Source organism: Diabrotica virgifera, chromosome 3 (genome assembly GCF_917563875.1).
Source record: "Diabrotica virgifera virgifera chromosome 3, PGI_DIABVI_V3a".
In the NCBI taxonomy this organism is placed as follows: Eukaryota; Metazoa; Arthropoda; class Insecta; order Coleoptera; family Chrysomelidae; genus Diabrotica; species Diabrotica virgifera.
Genome location: NC_065445.1, coordinates 81880625 through 81906953, shown reverse-complemented (window position 1 = coordinate 81906953; position 26329 = coordinate 81880625). Strand labels below are relative to the sequence as shown.

The window sequence follows — 26329 nt, the reverse complement described above, 5'->3', positions numbered from 1 at the left end:
ATTTAATGAGTCACGTTCATCATAGACATAAATCACATCAATTAGAGTTTAGAGAAAAGTATTTCCAGAAGAAATAATATTTTTTATGGGATCGTTGAACATCGATTACTTAACATTTAAGTTCATTAAGTTTACAAAGTATTTCCTGCAAAATATTGCTCATCGTTTTTTATTTACAAAAGTACAATATAACGACCTAACGAAAAGTATCCAACGAAAGATATTTCGTTAGGTGAGAAAGGTTTTTTGCAATCTGTGATACATATAGGGTGGAAGGATGGAATAAAATTATTTCTGTCCTTGTTTTAAAAAATTTAAAAAAATGCTAAGACCCGTCCAAATATAAATATACATTTTTTAAAATTAAATTTAAATATACAGGGTGATTAACGCAAACCTAGCATAGTCCATAAGCTTTATTTTTAATGGAAGACCCTGTATATTTTTAAAAGCTGCTTAACAACCTGGTTTCAAAGATCAATATCATGTATGGTAAATATATTATGAATAATACAGGGTGAAATTTTGAAATTATAGTGTGTGGATACCACTTCATCATCATTCTCTTTGCCTTATCCCTATGCGGGGTCGGCTTCCCTAATTGCATTTCTCCACACTATTCTATCTTGGGTCATATCAATGTTAATCCCCTTTACCAACATGTCCTGCCTTATCGTCTCCCCCCAGGTCTTCTTTGTTCTTCCTCTCCTACTCCTTCCAGGAATCTGCATTTCAGCTATTCTTCGTATTGGGTGATTAACGTCTCGACGTTGAACATGACCAAACCATCTTAACCTATGCTCTCTCATTTTGGCATCAATTGGTGCCACACCTAGACTTCCCCTAATTTACTCATTTCTAATTTTGTCCTTCTTTGTCACTCCACTCATCCATCTAAGCTTTCTCATTTCCGCCACATGCATTCGTTGTTCCTCTTTCTTTTTCAATGCCCAACATTCAGTTGCGTGCATCATAGCCGGTCTTATGGCTGTTTTATAGAATTTTCCCTTCAGCTTCATTGGAATTTTTCTGTCACGCAACACACCACTCGCTTCTTTCCACTTCATCCATCCAGCCCTAATTCTACTGCATGCATCTCCATATATTTCTCCATTACTCTGTAATACCGATCCTAGGTACTTAAAACTATTGCTTTTCACAATCATTTCACCATCCAAAGATACCATTTTATTTGTAGTAACTCCATCTTTAAATGAACATTCCAAATACTCTGTTTGTCCTACTAAGTTTTAAACCTTTTTTCTCCAGAGCTTGTCTCCACTGTTCCAGTTTTTGTTCTAACTCTTTCACTGTTTCCTATTGTGTGTATCCCAGTGTGTGGATACCACTTATGGAATAAAATTGTTTGTGTCCTTATTTTAGAAAATTATAAAAAACGTTAGGATATGTCAACTTTTAAATTCAAATATGCACTGTTTAAACATAAACTTTAATATACAAGGTGATTCACACAAGTCTAGCATAGTCCGTGATCTTTAATTTTAATGAAACATTGAGTTTTTAAATTTAAAAATAATTTCAAAATTTCACCTTGTATAATGGACACTATATAAAACACTTTTGTGAGATGAGGTTGTAAAGTCGCTTCTAAAAACATAAAAATATACAGGGTTATCCATTAAAACTAGAGATCATGGACTAGGCTGTACTTGCGTCAATCACCCTGTATTTATGTTTATAAAGCGCCCATTTGAAATTAAAAGTCGACGTGTCCCAGTATTTTTTTATAATTTTTTAAAATAAGGACACAAACAATTTGATTCCATAAGTGGTTTCCATACTGTATAATTTCAAAATTTCACCCTGTATTATTCATAATACACCCTATATAATATAGTTCGTTAAAATCAGTTTATTAAGCAGCTTTTAAAAATATAAAAATATACAGGGTGCTCCATTCAAACTAAAGCTTATGGACTCTGCTAGACTTGAACTAATCATTTGAACGTACATTTAAATTTATGTTTAAAAAGTGCACAAATTTATTTAAAAATCGATGGGTCTCAGCGATTTTTAAAATTTTTGAAACAAGGACAGAAATAATTTTATTCCGTAAGTGCCTTCCACACTGTATAATTATATTAGTCTAATATGTATCTTCTCTAGGTGGCGTCTCCGCTTCGAAGGTTGGCAATAATCAGAGCGAGTTTTACTTTTGAGACCGCGGCTCTAAATAATTCATTGTTACTACATCCAAACCATTCCAAGGTTCTTTAGTCATGAGTTACGTCTCCTTCCCATGGATTTTTTCCCTGGATTTTTCCTTGAATAATGACCTGGAGTATTAGTAGTCCACGGCGCATCTGTTTTGAGATGGACGTTGAGAGGTGACTCATATTTTTTTAAATGTAAAGACTGAAATAGTTTCGTACACACTTATGACAACAGGTAAAAGGGGGAGAAGTGTACTTTTGAAGTGTGTAAAATTAATAATTCTTAGCTGAGCGCTTTCGGCTTATAAAGCCATCTTCGGAGCTATGGTCAAAAAGGTCAAAATACCACTATGAAGAGAGATGGGTTCCATTTATGATATGAAATACTTCTGTTTCTTATGTAGTTTTTAATTGGTTGGAAAAAACCTTGTCTGTCTGTTTAAAAAATTGTTCAATTTGCTGTTGGTTATTTTTGTATCCAGAAAAGTTAAACATCAAGAACGAGCACAAAGGACTTTCACACGAAAATTACATTATATATAAAACGAATATTTGATCATGGTAACCTTTGACCTTACCATGATCAAATATTCGTTTTATATATAATGAAATTTTCGTGTGAAAGTCCTTTGTGCTCGTTCTTGATGTTTAACTTTTCTGGATACAAAAATAACCAACAGCAAATTGAACAATTTTTTAAACAGACAGACAAGGTTTTTTCCAACCAATAAAAAACTACATAAGAAACAGAAGTATTTCATATCATAAATGGAACCCCTCTCTTCATAGTGGTATTTTGACCTTTTTGACCATAGCTCCGAAGATGGCTTTATAAGCCGAAAGCGCTCAGCTAAGAATTATTAATTTTACACACTTCAAAAGTACACTTCTCCCCCTTTTACCTGTCATATTTTTTTGCAGAAATTTCTTGGAATTAACTCCTATAATAATAATTGAGTTATCCTCCCACTCAAAAATGTCCGGAACATTGTTTAAATAATCAAAATGTCAAAAAATGAAGGAAAAATTCGATTATTTTCTTGGTTTTTTGATGATAACTTTAATTCACTTCCGAGAAAAGTTGTACAGATATAAAAGTTGCGTAATTAAATTTTCTACAATATAAGATTGGTAACAAATTTTAAAAATTGTCACCCTTATTGCAAAATAGCAATAATTGCGAAAAAAACCACAAAAAACAAGTATTTGCATTTTACGTTTTTCAACCATTTATGCTACACTTAGGACCTTTATATTTTATCCAGAAAAACTTTATGATATAATAAAACAGTTCTGTAAATTTCATTAAGATGGGTTCAACAGATTTTGCAAAATATATTTTACAATCCAGCTTTCGCAAAACAAATTCATTTTTTCAAAATGTTGCAGGACTGAAAATACAGCAGATAGCAAGTTGACATTTTTTTACGTATAGAAGAATACTGTACCGCTCATTTGCAATTTTTAAACTTAAAATCCATTAACTACCACGGCGTTGGGAATTTTTTTAAATAAACATTAATTTTTGGTGCTACGCGCAGGACAGCGGTGTTCGATTCACACAAGTTGATTTCCACCAAAATTTCTTCCAATCTTTATCTAATATATTATTTTCTTACTCTATATTTTGTTGCATTTTAATATTTTAATTCCACAAAAATCAAACTAATTTGATTATTGTTGTGAAATATCGTTTAAACAATTGCATATGTTTAAAAATAATAAAACTTTTATTCTCTAACTTAAAATATATGAACAAAGAAAGTTTTTGCCAAAAAAGTGTTATTTCAAAGGACAGAGTATGTGTTTTTATTTTGCAATAAACAAATTTATTTATTTATATCGAAGTGTACTATAAATTAAAATTTATCAATCATTATCAAAGGTCATTGGAATGTCCAATCAGAGCAAACTATCCGCTGTCCTGCGCGTAGCATCAAAAAAATAATGTTTATTTAAAAAAAATCCTGACGCCGTAGTGGTTAACCGATTTTAATTTTGCAAATTGCAAATGAAAGGTACAGTATTCTTCTATATTCTTCAGTCCTGCAACATTTTGAAAAAATGAATATTTTTTGCGAAAGCTGGATTGCAAAATTTATTTTGCAAAATGTATTAAACCGATCTTAATGAAATTCACAGTATCGTTTTCTTATATCATAAAGTTTTTCTGGGTAAAATATTAAGGTCCTTAGTGTAGCATAAATGGTTGAAAAACGTAAAATGCGGATACTTGTTTTTTATCGTTTTTTCGCAATTTTTGCTATTTCGCAACAAGGGTGACAATTTTTAAAATTCTTAACGAATCCTCTGTTATAGGAAATTTAATTAACTACGCAACTTTTATGTCAGTACAACTTTTCTCAGAAATGAATACTTTTAAAGTTATAATCAAAAAACGAAGAAAAAAATCGAATTTTTCCATCATTTTTTGACATTTTGATTATTTAATTAAACAATGTTCCGGACTTTTTTGAGTGGGAGGATAACTCAATTATTATTATATGAGTTATTTTCAAGCAATTTCTGCAAAAAATATGAGTCATCTCTCAACGTCCAAATGTACTAATATTTTTACAGATGCGCCCTGGTCTATAGGTATTTATCTCCTCTCATCACATGTCCCATATATCACAGTTTTCTTCTCTTAATTGTTAGAAGTACTTTTCTTTCATTATGCATACGTCTCATTACCTCTACGTTGGTTATTCTATCTACCCATGAGATCTTCAATATTCTTCGTTACATCCACATCTCGAATGACTTCAGGCTCCTCACGTCAATTTTTACGTCAAGGTTTAAGTTCCGACAGCAGAGGAGCCTCTTCCTTCTTGTAAATGTGCTTCTGGCCTGTTCGATTCTGATTAGTATTTCTTGAGAGCTCCCATTGTTTTCATTAATGGTTGTACCTAGTTATTTGAATTGTGTTACTCTTTCAATAGGTTGAATCTGTACATATATCTCACGAATGTCCTGAGTTATAAACTAAGGTATACAGCCAACTATTGGGATTTTACCATTGATTTTTTTTTGAGTTATCTTTGTTATGATCATATATTTCGTCTTGCTTATGTTGAGCGATAGTCCATATTCTTCACTCATCGCGGTCACTTCATTAAGCATTATCTAGGTCTTCATGTGATTCGGCTAAAAGAACTGTATCATCAGCGTATCTCAGGTTATTTATGATTATGTCTAATATGTACAATAGGTATATATTGCGATCAAGAATCAACTAGGACGTTTGATATATATCTACGGGGTCCTACAGCCTCCGCCACATCCTGCATTTTGATCTCCACCTTTTTCGGTCGGTTCATTCCTTCTCATTTATGGCTCTATCTTTCATTATTTCTCTGATTGCTTCTTAGCCCAGTCGGGATAGCATTTGACCTTGCATTAAGAGCTGACCCAAATTTTATTTTTCTAATCTTTAGGGAGGGTCAATTAATAGTAGTATAAATTTAAAATCTCGACTAAATTTGACCGTTGCGTTAGCTGATTTTAAACGAGAACGGTTTTTGTTCAATATCTCCGCCATTTTCAACCTTTCGACAAAAAGTGTAGAAACTGAAATTGTTGAAAATGCGATTTTCTATAATTTTGTTTTGTATATTTTTTTTCGTGCGGTCGATATTTTCCGAGTTATGGGGAAAATAGTGACAGTTAAAGCATAATTATTGATTTAATGAATTATCTCGTTTATTATTAGTTTTACTACAAATTTGAACTTATACAAAAATGAAGATAACTAAATTTTGTACAATTTCGATTTCTCTCATTTTTTTTATAAAATATTTAAGGTAGTACGTATGCGGTAAAGGCGCGAGCGTAAGACCTGATTGATTTTATAGCAATAGTTTTTGTTCAATATCTCCGCCATTTTCAACTTTTCGACAAAAAGTGTAAGGGCTGAAATTGTAGCAATTACGATTTACTACAATTTTTCGAGAGAACCAGTGGCGGGTCTACGAGGGGGGTGGGAAAATTCCCCCCAACAGGGTCCAAAATTCAAAAAAAAAAGAATGTGTGTGTACTTTGTACGCACGTAAGAAGTTATACTTCTATTATATGATTATATGATTATAAACGAAATTAATATACTTTTTATTTATATTTTATTTAAATATTAAATTAATTTATACTTACTACTTCTCAAACATTTTTATTAAAACAGTGCCAAAAATTAAAATAATAAAAAAATAAAACACACACAAACACACTAAAAATGCCACAAATGATTTCTGAACATTAATTGTCGGAAAAATTTTTAACTAAATACGTATTTTCTGAAAATAAAATTATATAATAAATATACTTACAATCATAAAATGTATAAAAAAAATAAAAAAATAAAAGTTTCTATTGGGATTCGAACCAACTTACCACGCGGCTGGTATTTGCGTTGTATTGGGATTCTCTCGCATTAAAACTGCGCCACAGAGACAGCCTGTCATTATGTGCGAAGATCGTCTAACTAAACAGATTAACCTTTTGACATTTTTAACTTATGTAAATTAAATTATTTTGATTTTGAATTGAAATGATTTAGAATTGAAAAAATACAACAAAACATAGAGTAAGAAGACAATATATTATGTAAATATAAATATAAATTATGTAAATAAAAGTATTACATACTACTTATGTATTTTGGTAGGTTCAAGGTAGGTATCGGAGCCCGTATAACGACTAATAAATTTCGCAATCACTTGCGTCGTGCAAAGTGGCTATGTTCAAATATCATAACAAAATTTGATCAACTATTTATAAAACACTTACCAGTGAAAGATTCTTTAGCTTTGAATAAGCGAGATCTGCGGCACTCATACTAGGCACAGTTTGATGAGCTTTCACATTGGCATGAAACAATCATCTCTTCTATGTAAATAAGTCCAAAAATGTAATATGAAAACTATTTAAAAAGGCAGTATAACCATTAACTAACTTTTTGTTTGTTGTTTCTCTTCCTACAAATTTTAAAACGCAACAAGCATACATTATAACCAAACGCAGTCCCACAGCTGTGCCACAGCTGCCATATTGGATAATTTTTGTCATGTCATTTGAACATCCAATCAGAACAAAGTTATAATGCGCATGCGCCCGGTCGCTAGGTTTTCCCATATAAAATTTCACCGTCACTACGCCCGTAAAGAAGTATAACTTCAAAAAGTTGAAATATTAAAATATGTTAGCTGGCATGAAACTTAATTATCGACAGACAAATTCAACCAATCAAACCCGCTAGTTAATAAAACTAAGTGAACTTAATGCATATAAGTTATTATTAATGTCTTTTATGTACTTAGTTTGGTTGGTGTTTCATTGGAAGTTTCAAAAATTGTATAAAATATAATTCTTTTTATTTTTGTTTATGTACAATTATGTCGTAAAGTTAATAATGAATGAGACAATTCAATAATTATGTTTCCCCTCCGCTTCCACTATTTTCCCCCTTAACTCGCGTTAAGAGAATATTGATCGCATAAAAAAATTGTGGAAAAGAAATTGTAGGAAATTGCGTTTCCAACAATTTATTTCCTACCGTTTTTGTCTAAAAGTTGAAAACTGTGGAGATATTAAGCAATAACGGTTCTCCATTAAAATCAATATGGCGGCTAATGCAACGGTGGAATTCAGTCGAGATTTTAAATTTACACTACTATTAATCTTAGCTAAAGGATAGAATTATAAAATTTGGAACAGCTCAGAAACAATATTCAATTTAGTAATTAGGCTCCCCCCACCACTTTTTACTATTTTCCCACTTAACTCGGAAAATATCAACCGCATGAAAAAAAGTATTAAAAAGAAATTGTACGAAATCATATTTGGGACAATTTTAGTTGAAAATGGCGTAGATATTGAACAAAAACAATTGATACAAAATCAATCGGGTCTTACGCTCGCGCCATTATCGCATACGTACTACCTTAAATATTAACTTTAGCAAAAAAAATTAAAGATCTTAAAATTGTGTAGAATTTAGTTCTCTCTATTTTTGTATAGGGACATTTTTGTCGTAAAACTAATAATAAACGAGATAATTTAATAATTATGCTCTAACTGTCACTATTTTCTGCCATAACTCAGAAAATATCGACGGCACGAAAAAATTGTAACAATAGAAATGATAAAAAATCACATTTTCAACAATCTTGATTGTTATACTTTTTGTCGAAAAGTCGAAAATGGCGGAGATATTGAGCAAAAACGGTTCTCGTTTAAAATCAAGATGGCGGCTAACGTAATAGCGCAATTCAGTCGAGATTTTAAAGTTACACTACCATTGCCCCCCTTAAAGATTAGAAAACTAGAATTTGGGGCAGCTCCTAATGCAAGTTTAGGCCTTTTATTCGTCTAACTCGACTGGACTATGTCTCCATTTTAATGCTGGTGGCCTTCCTCTCGTTCTTCTATTCTATGGAACATAGTTTAAGGCCTGTTTTGGCCATCGCTCATTATTCATTCGCATTACATGCCCGTACCATAAAAACTGTTTGGATTCTATTTTATCTACGGTATTCTAAATCCTTCCTGTTCTTCGTATTTCTTTATATGGGATATGATCATATCAAGTCGTGATATTCCACAGTTTTTTTGGATACCTTGGTACCCATTTTTTCAGAATTCGTTAATCGGTTATATTGGCGTCAATTTGAGCACAATATTGTAACACTTTTCTTACATAAAATTTGCAGCTCGTTCTTTTCCTGTGCTCAAAATTTTTCTACAGCTTATGATTTGTGAAAAAAATTCCGTTTGTAGACGGTAGGTACCCTTTGATTATTTCAAAATTCGTTAAGCGGTTATATAGGCGTCAATTTGAATCCAAGAGTCAAACTTTTCTTACACAAAATTTGCAGCTCATTCTTTCTCTTTGCTCCGAAAAAATAGGTTAACTATAAAGGCGATAACGCTCAAAATATATCACCTACGCCATAATCCGATTTCCTGCACGCCTTTATAAAATGTATCTGAGGATTTTACCTTCAAAGGTTCAAAGAACCTAAGGTTCTTCATCGTTTTTTGTCATCGTCCACGTGTCTGACGCGTAAGTCAGAGCGTGGTTGATAAGATTAATCTAAAGATACTAGTATATATGATTCGCTGTGATGTAATACATCTAAAACAGTTTGACGACTGTAACCACCATTCTATATAAACAGGATGTTTAACACAAAATTTTGACCTACCTCGTGTTTAATGACAATTTTTTTTAAATGTTTTTATTATTACATAATATTTTTATAACTATTTGGATACCTAATAAACGTCGTTTTACATTACTTTTTTTAGTTTTTTTATATCCCATTCGTCCTATTAGAGGTAAAACTCACTAAGTGCACTTTTTTGAGAATTTGACATTTTCGTCAATTTGAACTAAATACGGTACTACCCAGACCTAGAGAAGTCACCTGGGGCTCTAACCCTTTTAATTGCTAAGATAATTTATGGTACAATTCACTAAGTGCATTACTGTGAATTTCGATTTCAGAGCAAAACTCATTAAAACGTATTATTGCACTTAGTTAATTTTTCCCTCCAATCTAGAGTGCGATATTGTGAATTTTGGTTTCAGGATAAAACTCATTATAACTTATTATTGCACTTAGTGAATTTTTCCTTGCAATCTAGAATGCCGAATCGGTACTTAGTGATCTTTTAAACAATACATTAGATAACATAATCTATTTTGCGTTTTAGCAGGCGACTTGTGTGTTACATTGTATTGTTGAAACTGTACATTATATTTGAGTGCATTATCTATTCAGCGATTGATTAAAAAAATATGAGCTTAAATTTCTTTGTAACAGTGATAGCTTATACAGTACTAGTCAAAAGTCCGTACCCCCTCGTATCCTTTGAACGGTTATACTTATAATAGTGAAATTTGGAGGGAGGCAATAAACAGATGTAGGCGTCTTAACTAGCCATGACAGGTGACGTAATAGTGACAGATGACGTTGCAGCGCCACTATGACAGATAATTTTAAATGGGATCTTATGGCAAGTGATACCTCGTTTGAAAGGTATTGAAAATACCTATTCAGTCATACTAATTTTGTTTGAGTTTAAGCTAATCTTAGTGAATAAATGAAATAATATAAAATTGTAGTTTCACTTTTAATTAATAAAAATTCAAACCTCCGCCTATGATTACTTGTCAAAAGGGTTGACGTTGATGTAAAAACTATTAGAGAAATAAAAAACGTGAACTTTTTTGACAAAAAAACCATAGGCGAACATTTGAATTTGTATTAATTAAATGCGAAACTACAATTTTATATTTATTTCATTTATTCACCAAAATCAAAATCAATTTATATCCAAAAAAAATTAGTATGACTGAATAGGTATTTTGAATATCTTTCAAACGAGGTATTACTTGCCATAAGATCCCATTTAAAATTATCTGTCACAGTAGCGCTGTAAAGTCATGTGTCACTATTACGTCACCTGTCATGACTAGTTAAGAAGCCTACGTCAGTTTATTTCCTCCCTCCAAATTTCACTATTATAAGTATAACCGTTCAAAATATACGAGGGGGGGTACGGACTTTTGACTAGCACTGTATAAAGGGTACCTAACATAATCTACTTTGCGATTAAACACACGACTTTTGTGGCTGTCATAAATGCCGAAAGAATTGCATTTATTTTCGAAGAACGAAACTTATTGTTCATTTTTTAAATAATAGACTGTTATTTCTGATAGTTCGTTTGTTGTAAGTCAGCGAAATTTTATGGAGACAAATTCATTAACTTCTCAATATCCAATAATTATGTTCAAGGAAAAACTCATCAAGTACAAAGTGTAGTTAGTGAGTTTTACCTTTAATAGGATATCAATATCCAATAATTGTGTTCATGGAAAAACTCATCAAGTACAAAAATTTTCTAGTATTGATTGTATCATAGTTCCTGTGACGAAATATGGCTTAAAATATCTGTTTTTATTCATTCTTTAAAGTTGCATTACAAAAATTCCAATATTCGAGTCAGGTGAATTGAAAAAACAATTTGTACCTTTAAATCGATTTTTCTCAACTTTCTGAAAAGTGTAGTTAGACAGTTTTACCTCTAATAGGACCATAAAAAGCACTTACAGCACAAAACGGATAAAAAACAAATAATAATTTAAATAATTCTATTATGTATATGCATTTATTGCTCTTTTTCCTTGCAAATTGTAGAAGGATAGGGTATTATTATAGGTGAAAGTGAGAACCTAAGAAATCTTTTAGAGTTTTTTTTTAAATATTATTTATTTGAAAAAAGGTTTCAGGTTTCAGGAGTTTGACACCTATTTGAAAGGTGTCTCTTAGGTTTCGCATATCTTTTGTTAGATGTCGCTATAGCGTCTTTTTGCAAATTATATTATGTTGATTTGATTACTCGATAGTTGGATTTGGTTTGGATTCAGAGCACACGACGGGCTGTCCTGAGGAAATCAAGAGGCCGAAATGTACATAGGCATCTAGTGGGGGTTTCTGAAACAAATCAAATCTTAACTGTCTTTATTTACCTTCGTTTTTACTAACGAATTGAGTACTGGGAATCAACATTCGTTTGATATTTTTCCTAAATAAATTGACGTGTTGTGGGATGCAAATTTTAGATCCCCCATATCTATGCATTTATCGCTCTTTTTCCTTGCAAATTGTACAAGGATAGGGTATAGGTGAAAGTGAGAATTTGTTTCCGATCTAAGAAATATTTTAGATTGTCATTTTAAAATATTATTTATTTAAAAATGGAGTCTCTTAGGTTTCGCCTATCGATTCTATTTATATATGCCGACTCTGTCTTACTGGAAAGATCCAGTACACATGCGAAGAGCCGAGTCGATGGACGGCAGCATCGAGAATAAGCCCCGGCGCAAATTGATCCTAAGCGAGACACAACCTGCACCGGCGAACTGCGTAGACAGTTTTGCGCATCCTACAATCAGCGCATGCGTTCGCAGGTCTCGCTTGGGAACGTTTGTCATCGGCGGCGTACAGTTTTCATGGACCGTGGGATGCGTGACTCACCGCCAGATGTTTATTTTTACTTGTTTTTGTTTGCGAGATGGACGTATCTGAAATGAATACGGATGGTACCTAAGTACAATTTATTGTGATAAATAAAAATGTGAGCATAGTCAACACCCCGAGTGAAAACTGCGTTCTTTGTCATTAAATTCTGATAACTTTTGGTAGACTAACAAATAAGCGGCGATACGAAATTAATAATCAAAGTTATGCCTTTACGAAAACACATTATTAGAAAAATAAGGTGAAAAATGATTCATGTTACTTAAAACCGTGATCGATAAAAAGATCGTCTTACCCTCAAATTCAACTTGTCCGAAAACCGAAATATGCAGATAGTGTTATTTTTTATAACCCCGGAGTAGTATTTAGTAGCGGAGGGATTATGAATTGAGGCGCTCAGAGCAACAGTGGCCTAAGCCACAAATTGAGCTTTTTTAGATTAATATATCAATAAAAGCAGCAACATTAAATCTTCGGATTAACAAGGGTCTACACAACCTACCTCTATATTTGGCTAAATGACGCTACATAATTTGTAGCGCCATCCCATAAGCACAATGGAAATACGAATGCAAATATTGCATTTATCTCAAAACTTCGTTTTTGGGGTTAGGCCACTGTTGCTCTGAGCGCCTCAATTATGACCTGCAGTAATTGTAAATTATTGCGATCCTGCAGTAATTGTAAATGATTGTGATCCGAGCAGTAAATTGAGGAATATGAGTTATGACCGAGCAGTAGTCGAGAGATTATTTTAAATATGTAGGTATTATGTGCAGAAATAAAATACTCAGTGTAATATATCTTTTTATGCACCCGCTTATGATCAAATTCGATGTTTTCGAAAGTCATACCGCTACGACTACTAGGGACGTGTAAGATATTTTTAAAACGTTACTAGTTACAAGTACGGAAATACCGATTTAAAGTTGCCTACTCAATTCAGTACAAGAATCAGTATTTTATAATATGTACATCAGTATTTTGTAATCAGTGTTTGTTCTCAGTACTACTGAGAACCGTTATCAAAAGTAACCGTTACATGTCCGCACTGATTTTGCCCGTCTCTATTCGCCACGTCGATAGCCAGCGGTTGGGTTGGGTTGTGTTCAATATGCGGCACGCTAGAAAAATAACTGCACGGGTCACCCGTCCCGCCGGCGCAGGTTGTGTCTCGCTTAGGTTCAATTTGCGCAGGACCTAATGCGTCATCGCCTGGTGCGAGCCAGACAGGTATTGGAAACGCAGGACCTGCGTTACAAACCTAATATGTACATTAAAATCAATTTTTTAACAAAGCACTTTTTTGTCGTCGATGTGAAAAAACTGCGTCCAAATGGTATGTAATATTTTATTTCAGGCAATGAAACTTAGGATCAGAATTAATTTTTGTTAATGTACAATTTTTGTAAATAATTTTTGCTTTATTCCTATCAAATTAACCAAGTTAGTAATTTTGTTAACCAAAGCAATAATTTCTTTATTCTAATACAAAGGTGTAAGGGGTTTTGAAATTTTACGTTTTTTGCGAAAATAAAAAACGTTTAACACTGAGCTACTTCTTATATGTTTCTAATGGAATTTACTTTAAGATATTCACCTCTTCTATATAGAAAATACCTATTTTCTCGTTTATTTTGCTTTATATTTAGTAACGTTCATCATATTTGTAGATTTCTTGGAATTTGACCAAATACTCGTTCCACCAACACTGGAAAAACTTCTAGATCCGTCAGGAAAATCTCCCAAAAAACATAAAGAGCACAGAAACTCCATAAAAAAGTTCGCAGATAACATAGTCCGTCCAGGTTACAGTCCAGATTCACAGTTTGCTTGCCGACATTGCGGAAAACGGTACAAATGGAAGTCAACTATGAGGAGACACGAACAAGACGAATGTGGCGACCAAGAGCCCAAATTTCAGTGTCCTCTTTGTCCGTACAAAGCCAAACAAAAAGGAAATTTAAGAGTGCATATTAAAAAACACCATCCGATTGGTTCGGCTGCAGCCGCTTTTGTTCAAGAAGAAAAGTCTGATATAAACCAAAACGTTCAAAATTGATAAGTTTTTGTTATTTATGCTTCAAAGTATATTACGATTTTATATAAATTATTATTACTAAATATATATTTTATTACGTATTAAATACAACAGATTTTTTGCTTTAAAACAGATTTATTATAATGGAGTTTTCTTTTAAAATGAAGGGAGGAAAATTTACTTTACCTAGGAAGGATTTTTTACTTTAATGTTAAATATACTCATACTCATAGTTCTGTAACGCTGAAACTCTTTGTACATATCGTATTGCATTCTTTAACAAGCTGGATATATCGAAACTAAAGAACTTTGTATAAGACAATTCATTGTAGTCGTCTTCTTCTTCCTCAGCTTTTCCATTTTCAGTGGTCCCTGTTCCTTACTTTTCTTCGCCACTAATTTCTGTTCAGCGTGTTTTCTTCACCTAAACCTTTCTTTCTCAAGTCCCCTGCCACATAGTCCTTCCGTGTTCTGAGTTTTCCTCTAGTTCTCATTCCTTCAACTTCTAAAATTTCTATACTTCGTCCCACATAGTCTTTTCTCTACGTCTAACACGACCAAACCAGTGCAGTCATTATTCTTGAATCTTTTTGAGACCGTAGTCACCCCGACTCTTTTCCTAATCAACTCATTCTTGATACTATCCCTGCTAGTCTGCCCAGCATCCACCGTAACATTTTAATTTCACCTACCTCCGTCTTCTTTTCCTGGATCTTCTTTATAGACGCTTTCACCGCTTTACATCAACGCAAGTCTCACCACACTCTTGTATATCTTTCCTTTCAGCTCTTACTTGATTTTCCGATCACAAAGTACCACGCTCATTCGCTTCCAGTTAAAAAGAACTTGTGGCAATTTTTCGATTTAGTGTCCCATTTTCCTTTATGTAGGAGCCAAGGTATTTAAATTCTACTCGTCTTAATTTTTTTTCCAAACAATTATTATATGTCCCTAACCATTCGTATTCCTCCCAACCACATCTACTCTATTTTAGACCCCCCTGCTAACATTAAGTCCTCCCTCTTCTATAACCCTTCACCAACCCTTCAACTTCTCAACATTTCTTTGCTCTCCTCTACTTACACGATATGATAAGCAAAGAGCATCGACCAAGACAATTCATTGTGGTACTCCATACTTAATTTTATTATTTTCACTTTTATATAACTGTCTGAATAGATCATATTCTTTTTCTCATGATCATTTTTCAGTGCGTCACAGTTTTTCGATTTCTCTCTAACCCATTAAACTGTATGTGACAGAAAAAAAGGCACGTCTGTGAATAATTTGGTAATTATTTTAGTTCGGTGATTATTCTAGTTGTCGATAGATGGCGCCATAATCAAAAAAGAATTATTTATTAAATAAAATAATAATATTATCAATATAATCTGTACAATTTATAAGACTATACAAATGAAAGAAAATACCATTTTATAAATGCAATAGACACAATTGATTTGGTTTTATTCCAAATTGAAAATAAAATTTGACAACTGTCAGATTTAACTAAAATGTCACGTTAGAATAAATGTCATAAATGTGTATTATCACGGACTTACCTTTTTTTCTATAATTTGTGACGCACTGAAAAATGTTCATGAAAAGGAGAATACTAGTACATTTAAGATTTAATAAAATATGATACAGTAAACATATCTTTCCTTCAGTTAGACTACATATTATGGTGTACAGTTTCTTTCCAAATCTTTATTTCGATAACGAAAAGAATAACATTAATTTCTTTCATTTAATATTTAGTTTAAAAATGATTATTTTTGATTGTCTTAAATATTACACAAGTTATATATTGTCAGATTCTTAAGGTGCTTTTCGCTCGGGAATATTCTTCAACGATAATTCTTCTTCTTGTTATTGATGATTGATCATTAGCTATTTCTAAAAAACTAAATTTTCCAGTAAAAAGTATTGAATAACTAAAAAATATTGAAAAAACTAATTTTTCCAATATTCGTCCATTTCTCTCTATCTTCCGCCATCTCTATCTTCTGACAATGGAGCTTAGAATGTTGAATAGAATTGAGCTTAGTATGCAACCTTACCTCACGCCTTTGGTGACCCTAACACTTTTGGTTAGTTCCCCAGTTACTCTAAAGTCTGGTATAATTATTATGGTGCAGGTTTTTAATTAGTAGTATCAAATGATTCGGGACCCCCATTTTATACAAAACCTGCCACATTTTACTACAGTTGACTAGGTCGAAAGGTTTACTACAATCCATGAAGTACAGATATTGAATTTTTTTATAATCTGTCATCCATTTAAAATTTGTTCCCTATTATCACGTCCGGGGTCGAAACCTGCTTGTCCTCCGCAATTTCAGGAAGTAAAAAGGGCTTTATCATCTATGGAATTATGTCGTGTAAAAGTATGTTACTGCAGTGAGCAATTAGATCTTGCGCTCCCTTTTTATGTATGGGGATATATATTGATTTTGTTCAATATTCAGGTTATTTACCTGTCTCCCACATTCTTTGACAAATTTGATGTATTATATCCACTCCAACGTCATCTAGGGTAAAATCATAATTATCAGACTAACAATGATTATCAGACTTTTATTAGTCTATTTCGTTCCCAATAATTTCCTTTTTAAAAATTATTTAAGATGAGATAAATCTCTTTCCTGCATGTATGTACGTGTAGTGCTAGTTTGCATCAAAGTTCTTTATTTTAATATGACAGCTATACATACATATAATGCATATGGAGCTAATTCAAATATTTTTAAAAAGTTACAATTTGGTCCAAGATTCTAGAGATATCCGACTGACATGATATAGTTAATACTTAAAACACACATGATTCAACAAATAGATTTATGTAAACCTATAGAGTATAGAATAGAGTAATAAATTTTAGATATTCCCGTTTCAAATAGAATATAGTATTTTTCAAATGTAATGAATCTTGGACCGAATTGTTCTTTAACGATTTGAAAATGGAAGACTTATTCCATATATCATAATGGTGCAATAAATACATACGTAATATTTTTAAAGCAAAAAATTTTATATACTTTTTTATTACATACTGTTATGCGTATATTTTAAGAAACAATATGAACAAATTAACTGTGTTCGTTTTGGGCTAGATTTTATAAGGGTTGATGGTATTAGTTTAGCATATTTAAACCAAATATATAAAATATATTATTAGTATTTTTATTCATTAGGTGAATCTAATGTTTAATATTTTTTTACGAAGAGAAATGGTTTAGATTTTTGTTTTTGTTTAATGTGTTTAGTGTTTAAAATAAACCAAATTTTATATTGCGTTTTATGAGGCTGAAAATACTGTATGATTAGATGCATTCATCATACATAAGGTTGAGATGATATTATTTATATCAATAAAAAAGTAATGAGATTTATATTTTTAATACCTAGTAATGGGCAAAAGCCAATTTTTAAATTGCACATCATCTGCAAATCTAAATTTAAAATTATTTAAACTCATTTACTCTTTAATTTAAAATTTTTACTCTTTTGGAGCGTGTCATTTAGGCATGCAGTCATACATATCCGTATACTAGCCCCCTTCTATGTCAGTTGGCCCAACGTAGATTAAAAAGAAAATTAATTTTTGGAGAAAAATAAACTAAAAAGGGTAGTTCCCTAGGTTGGCTGTATACCATATAGTTAAAAAACTCAAACATGAAGTAAAAACCACTTCTATGTAATTGAAAAAATGTGTCCAATTCAAAACGTTTTCGGACCTATCAGTCCATCATCAGTGAATTCGAATACTTGCTAAATAGCTCCAGAACCAAACAATGGTTGAAATTATAATTCAATCTACATTATGTTGTAGTGATATTGAACAGGCTAAACGCCGATGTTAAAAGATATAACCTCCGGGAACATGGTGAAACTCTACCAGGAAACTTAATCAACCATCTTAGGCCAACGTTGACTACCAAGTCAAAACAAAAATAAACAAGTTTAGCATAAACTTTAAAAGTTGATCATATATTCATCTAACGTTTCTGAATGCCTATTATAGTTACAGAAAATATTTTAATGTAAACGGTTTTAAACAGGATAACATAAACTTAAAAAACGTCAATATTTAATATTAACAAAAAATAATGTTAAAGTTTACCACTTAATGACATTCTCTTTATTTTTAATTACATCCAAAATTCTTCGAGGCATAGTTTCTTTGTAACGTTCTGGCATAATTCTGGTGTAAGTGAATGTCATATTTCTTGCAATTTTTGCTTCCGTTCGTTGACAGACATGTGTCCGTTTTTACAATTTCATCAATGCTGCCTTGTATGTGGAATTTACAGCAGATATTGCTTCGCTAACAGTTGGTAGCTGTAGGTCGTGGTGTAAATTCCACATACAAGGCCAGACTATCCTGCCATCCAAACCCGTTCGCCACGGACCTGCTCAACATTTCGCATGAAAGAAGATTGAAAAGACCTGACTCTTTGGACCTCTAGTACATCTGGAGAAACAGAGTGCAGTGTCATAATGCGGTGAAATAATCAGTTTTAGTTTTAGTGATTTTTAAAACTTTTTTTCGTATTTTGATTCATGTTTTTTAGACGTTTAATAATCATATTTATTGTTTGAACTGTCCACTATACTAAATTTTATCCATGTATTATGTTGCAAGTATTTGTTATGTCTTATTTTACAATTATAATCTTATATGTCTTACTGGGTGCTCGCCACTGGACGGCTTCCCTCTATGTTATTTTTCAATAATTATATATACAGTAGACTCGCGATTATCCGAGGTAATTGGGACCGTGACTACCTCGGATACCAAAAAACTCGGTTAACACTGAAATCGGTTATATTGATAGAAAAACACGTAAATAACCATAGCTGTGTCTATAAGAGATAAAAACATTTATCTTATCAATATTACTGTTTAAAAAAGTCCTTTGATTGATTTTTGCGTAAGCCTCAATCCTCTTTTTGAGGCGGCAATGTTGCACCAAGGTTGAAAGTTGTAACTCACCAGTTATGACTTTTGCCTCGGTTAACCGAGGGGCTCAGATAACCGAGACTCGGATAATCGCGAGTCTACTGTATATTGCTTATTGTTTGTAATGAGACAGATTGCAATGAACATTGCATGTTAAAAAAAATCAATGCTGCCCTAGATCATTACAGATGTAGAAGGCTTTTCGCTTGTTAGTCGGTTTGAAAAACCTCCATTTTTGCGAAATGCGACACCTACTGTCTCCAATACTCCATTCTATTTCATATTATCGTCAGTGCATCCAATCTTTATGTCCTTGTTACAATTTTTGAAAGTAGCGTTCCTTAGCGTGAGATAAAATCAAACTTTTCATAAACAATTCGTATTGATTTTTTAGCTATATTTTGTAATTACCGAATTCTAATTTTTGAGCCTCTTGGTGACATGTTGACCTAGAAACGTCTCTTCCAACAACGTCACTTCACAAAACAATTAACCCAAGATACGTTTCACGTCATTTCCCACTAAAATGCGTCTTATGCCATTCGATCTACTCGATTATTTTACGTGTTCCCACATTTCTAGGTTTTGTGAAGACGAAACCTTTACGAGGTTTTGTATGTTCTAACTATATTTCTTACACTATACTATGACAATTGCAACATATTCGCAATTTCCGAAGTGGATCTTCCAGAAATAAAAAATCTAATGATGATTGAACAAATTTTTTTGGCTTCGGTAACTTTACCTCGACCCATATTAAAACTCACAAACGGCAAAATAAGCTTTACAGTATCACAAAATGAATTTGAAGTTAATGGGCAATTGTTTTTATGTCATTTTTACAACTAGCTGTGGTTTTACGGTACTTATAAAAAATCAACTTATGTTAGTGTAAGTATGTAAGTGAATGAAATGCCACGATTTAGATTTTTTTTCTTAATGTTGAAAGTAAATAAAATACCATAAGGGTAATATTTTTAAATATGATTTTTATATAATATATAACATTGAGCCACAAATATTATGTAATGTTTTTAGTAGATAAAAAAAAGAGACACTACATTTATTATTATGTAAATTGTAAAAGCATGTAGATTATGATTTGCTTATGGTACCTAATCGCAATAAACTAAAAATTCTAAAGGTGAACGGACAGAGAAAGGGGCTCATATAAACCATATACATATACAGCTCAAACACCGTAAAGAGCTATGGAAGAATATTTTTAATAATTCAGTAATACACCTTTGTTCAAATCGATTTATGAGATACAGAATGTTATAAATTGTTTGTATATGTGTGTTCAAAACAATAGTGGTTTTTAATAATATAAAATTTGGTTTATTTTTCAGGTGTTGCGTTGATAGAAATCTATTTCTCAATTTTTATCTTTGCTTTGTTTTAAGTACTAACAATTACTATACTCTAGCTGAAAGCATAAATATACTGTTGTTAATGATTGAGTTAAGTATTATTAAAATGTCTGCAACAAAATCAATATCGTTTTTTTTTAATGAAAATATTAAGTTTTTACTAATACGTAACATCATGTTTACGTAAAGTGTTCTTTTCAGTTTGTTACCATATTCCTGCTGTTTGTTTATTTCCTTTATTTATATAACTATAAAAAAAATTATTTTGAAAGATCTCTTATACTTTTTAAAGATCTTTATATACTTTTTTGGTATGTTTTCTTCTAATCATTTTCTAAAAAACTTTTTATGTATGTTCAATAAGTTGTATAATTGCTGTAATTGTCCTATACATAAGAGTCCTAGAATTGTTTGTTTCATAGCATTTCCCATTCAACATATATTTTCCTTTGCTTCTATTATTTTTTTTTTCGGTGTAATATCCTCTTTCTAGTTTTATTTAGATTAGATTTTTAACTATTGATCTGTACCAAATCAACTAATATTTTGATGCAGATATTTTAAACTTTTATATACGTTTACCTATAATAAGCGTTGCAAAAATATTTTTAAAAATTATAAAAGCAATAAATGAACATTTTAACTATTAATGTGTTCTACCTTTCTGTTTCTGTACGTGAAAGCTCTTGATAAAAATTTAAGTTAAATATGGCCTGTTGATATTCTTTTAACATTTTACAAATTAGTCCATTAAAATGTTACATTTAGGTTGCATTTCTTAGAGGAGTCAATTTTATTTTTTTTTAATGTGTAGGGGGGTTCAGTATAAGCTTAAGTTCAAGTTTTTGGGGTCCCCACCCTTGTCCGCCGGCCGACATATTCGAAAAGGGGTGCAAAGGGCTTTCGCGCTGTATCTTCTAAACTAGCAATCCTACAGAAAATTTAATTACACATAAAATGTAGCAAGTTAAATTTTCTACAATTTTATATCTATTACTTTTTATCGTCAAGTGACCAACAAAAAAGTTATAAATAAAAATATGAGAAAATTTTGTAAGAAGTTTCCTTTTGGAGGTTATAACTTTTTTCCGTTTATTTCACAATAAAATAACATCATAGCGATTTTGTAGAGGATTTTTCAATGAACAATTTTCGCTATAAAGTTGTTTAATTTTATTTATTATCTAGGTTTTACAGCGCTCCGATCTTGATCAGATTCTCGAATTCTCATAGGAATACAATAAAAAAAATACTTTTCTATCTATATTTTAGTCGAGCGGCAGCAATCGTTATGCCGACCACGAAAATCAAATTTAAGGTGAATGACCAATTTTGGTCTATTTTTATGTTTTCGAGGTCGCTGAATCCGAATATGAAGTTTATTTTTATCTAGATTTGGTGGAACATGTTCAAAAATCAAATTTTATACAAAAATGCCGAAAATCAATTTTGATGATTTTTCAAATTTACCTCGCTGTATCTTTGGTCTCTGTAAATATTTTCTTTTGAAAATTTTACTGTGTAATCTTTGAAATATGTAGATAATAATGGGATTTGTCCTAAGTATTTAAACACATTAAAAAAGGAGTTGTTAGTTTTTAAACATTTTGTCATCATATTACGTTAGTTTCATGTTTACTTAAAAAAGTTGAGTGACAAACTTTTTAGTTTATAATTTTAACCAACACAACAATAAAATATAATTCATGAAGTTTTTTGGAAAATTTTAAGTCAAAATATACAATAGGAAAAAAGGTATGTTACTTCATAAACAAGCGGCACACCCCAAAAAACGCATATATCTCGAGATCCTGACCACGGTGTGGTGAATGGCTAATTTTGATCATACTTTTTGACTTTGATATCAAAAATTTGTTTTTTGCTCTTCTTAAGAATTTTGTAATATGCTGTTGCGTCATTCTTCTTCTGAACCGGCTAATTTGTCCTCAAACAACTTCTTGGGCCGTTTCTATATATGCTTAGGGTTATAAGTTTTATAGTGTGGAGAAAGGTCAAAAACAGATTAATAATAGCATAGGAATGTTAAAATCATAATAAATTGTATGAATAAAAAATATATATAGATAGAAAGGTAAACCTAACTTTTGTTTTTATTATATCCCTATGAGCGTTCGAGGATCTGGTCAAGTTTGGGGCGCTGTAAAACCTATATAAATAAATAGAATTAAACAAATTTATAGTGTAAATTGTTCGCTGAAAGACCCTCTACAAAATTGCTATAATGTTATTTTATTTTAAAATGAACTGAAAAAAAGTTATAACCTCCAAAAGGAAACTTGTTAAACATTTTTTACATATTTTTGTTTATATCTTTTTTGTTGGTCACTTGACGATAAAAAGTAATAGAAATAAAATTGTAGAAAATTTAATTTGCTACATTTTATCTTTAATTAGATTTTCCGTAGGGTTAGTAGTTTACGAGATATAGCGCGAAACCCCTTAGCACACCATTTCCAAGATGGCGGCCGCGGGACAAGGGTGGCCGCGGGACAAGGGTAGCTACCCCAAAAACTTGAACTTAAGCTTCTACTGATCTCCCTACACATTAAAGAAATAAAATTGACTCCTCTAACAAATATAAGGTACGGCTTAAAAAATGTGACATTTTAATGGAGTAAATATATTTTTTATATTTTTCTGTCAAATTTAAACTTAGTGTATTTTAAACTTATTTTTGAATATATTCTAGTTCTTAATTTTCAAATGGATATTAAGCATCTATGAAGTAAATTTTTTTGCAATATTCTTGTGTGGTACATAAGACTATAAATATATCTACTCTAGAAACTATTATGAAATTGTCTTCTTCTTATTTTCTCAGCTTTTACGTTTTCAGGGGTCACTTTCCTTACACTTCTTCCCCACTTCTCTCTCTCTCTCTCTCTCTCTCTCTCTCTCTCTCTCTCTCTCTCTCTATCTTTCTCTGTCTTTCTCTATCTTTCTCTATCTTTCTCTCTCTCTCTCTTTCTCTCTCTATTTCTCTCTCTCTCTTTCTTTCTCTCCCTCTCTTTCTCTATCTTTCTCTCTCTCTTTCTCTATCTATTTCTCTCTCTCTTTCTTTCTCTCCCTCTTTCTCTCTCTCTCTCTCTTAAGTTTCCTGCCACACAGTGGTTCCATCTTCTCCTCGGGTTTCCTCTACCTCTCCTTCCATCAACTTCTAACCGCTCTGTCCTTCGTCCCACATAGTTCTGATATCAACGTCTGACGTGAAAAAACCATTTTGCAGTCTTTAAATAGTTTTGGAGACTGTAGTCATTTTGTCTCTTTCCTTAGTCAATCGTTCCTGATCCTGTCTTTTCTAGTCTTACTCAGCATCCACCGTAACCTTTTCATTTAAACTAACTTTATTTTCTTTTTCTGAATCATAGCCCACACTACATCAACGCAAGTCTCACACTTTTTCTGTCTTTCCTTTCAACCTTTCCCCGATTTTTCGATAACAGTGTACCCCGCTCATTCGTTTCCAGTTAAACCAACCAGCTGTATCCTGTGGACAATTTCTCGATCTATACTAAATTTACAACCAAGATGCAGTAGAAATAAACAAATCAAGACACGTTAAATGCTACTAGGAGCACTCCCAAATCATAATTTACAATGTATATACATTGTAAATTCCAAATCATGATTTCCAAAGTTTATACACTGTAAATTATGATTCAGGAGTGCTCCTAGTAGCTTTTAACGTGTCTTGGTTTGTTTATTTCTACTGCGTCTTGATTGTAAATTTAGTATAGTGTCCCATTTTCCGTTATGTAGGAGCCAAGGTATTTAAATTCTCCTACTCGTCCTACTTTTCTCCAAGCAATTCTATGTTGTGTATGTCTAGTCTGAAATTTTTTAAACAGTTTAAAATAAACTATTTAGGAAATATGTATATGAGAATTTGGTTTGTTTAGAAGCAACTGTACTTTGAAAAGAAAAGACACCGTGGTTTCATATTGCTGCTGCTTACAGTTGGTGCACCAGTCACTAGAGTCATTATATGCCTAACCAAACTCAACGGTGCACCGAACATAGACTGTGTCACATAGATATCGACTTGTGCAAGACATTTGTCCATCTAAGATCTTTAGAAAGCGTCTTTTGTTGAGTTAAGACAGTATATGTGATTACTTTATTCAAAACGATCTGGATCTGCGAATATGCCCAAGGAAAGTGACACATTTGTCACTTATTTATCTTTCTTTTTTCAGTATTTTTTGTTTATTATTGTCAAGTGTATTTAAAGTTACATCATTAAAAAGTATAAACCTGTTAACCAGATAATAATAATGGTATTATATTCGGTACTATTGTCCTGTACCTGTATGTCCTGTACCTGTCCTGTATTAACAGGACCGGCCTAGCTCAGCGGTAGGATGTCTGACTCGCGTGCAGGTAGACCTGGGTTCGAGACCCAGCGCCGGCAAGAACAGCTAGACATTTTTAAAATGTCTATAGGCCCCAGGTTGACTCAGCCTGAATAAAATGAGTACCCTGGGTAAAACCAGGGGTAATAATAGGCGGTTGAAGCGTAGCACTGGCCCTGCTACCTTCCTTGTATACCGTAGGCCCTAGATATAGCAGACTACCCTGTTATAATCCCAAAGCCGCGTTAGCATTATAAAACGGGAGACTATTATATTATATTATTCGGTACTGCAAGAGTCACTTTTGATAAAAAATATATTTCGTAAATTTTTCGTTATTTTATCTGTATAGTGTCACAACACTAAAAAAATATTTTTTGCAGAATTAATACACTATTTTCTAAAGCTTTAAAATCCTTTGTAACTGACTAAAATAGTTATTATACTAATTTTAACAGTTTTTGAATTATACCCGGAAAAATTCTAGCTTAAATTTTAAACGTCGTTTTCTCTAAACTTTGTTTTTTGACTTATGACACTGTTTGAGCGGAGGTGCGATATATACTATGGATTATGCCATGAACACTGGCACAATCAAGCACAGTTTTGAATTATGTCGTAGTTAATCTGAACTTATAAGCTTTAATTTAGTTAAAACTGATCTTGCTTCGTAGTTGCAACTCAACAATTGAGTAAGCTCATTGGCACATTCTTTAAGCACGATTGAACACGTGGTGTAAATTTCTTTCAATTTACTTATCATTTTTTTTAGTTACTCAAAGTACCAGTTTTATTCACGAACCTTTGATTTTTATGATAATTTCCTTGTAATGGTACAAAAACTTACATTATTTAAACTTTTACATCGAAATTTTTCTCGGTTCTCCATATTTAATAGACACTACTAAAATAATAACTTATCGATAGCTTACCCGTACAATTTGTTGATAATTTAACGTAACTAAGTGCCTTCCAAAAGCAATACACATTGTTAACAATAAAATTGTTGATAATTTTAGACATCTATATTGTACTTATATTACAAAGCTATTATTGTATTCATTATATTTCTTTAAAAACAATTTGTCTTATTTTTTATATAAACTCTCCTAGAGTAGTCCAGTCGCACTCGTCAGAGATGAAAGTACATTCTTTGACGGGATTTGCTGTAAATTTTAAAGAACCAACCGCTTAGATTGACATGAAATTTGGCACACGCATAGCTAACATGTCAAAGAAAAAAAGTGATAGTTTGCCTATGGCTTTTGCCCTGGAGGTGAGTTTAACCCCTTCTTGGGGTGCTTTTTTCACCATGTCAATACTTTTAGAGTTATTTGCGAGTGAATATGTTCATTTTTC

The 26329-nt window shown here is 32.1% G+C and overlaps 1 protein-coding gene across 1 annotated transcript in view; it reads left to right on the top strand.

Annotated features, from left to right (window-relative positions):
* The window catches only part of LOC126882531 (zinc finger protein OZF-like), a 78667-nt gene that overhangs the window by 44190 nt on the left and 8148 nt on the right, over positions 1–26329 (top strand). Inside the window, exon 4 of the mRNA XM_050647498.1 lies at positions 13891–14271. Within this exon, the coding sequence (XP_050503455.1) occupies positions 13891–14271 (381 nt within the window). The remainder of the gene's footprint in view (positions 1–13890; positions 14272–26329) is intronic.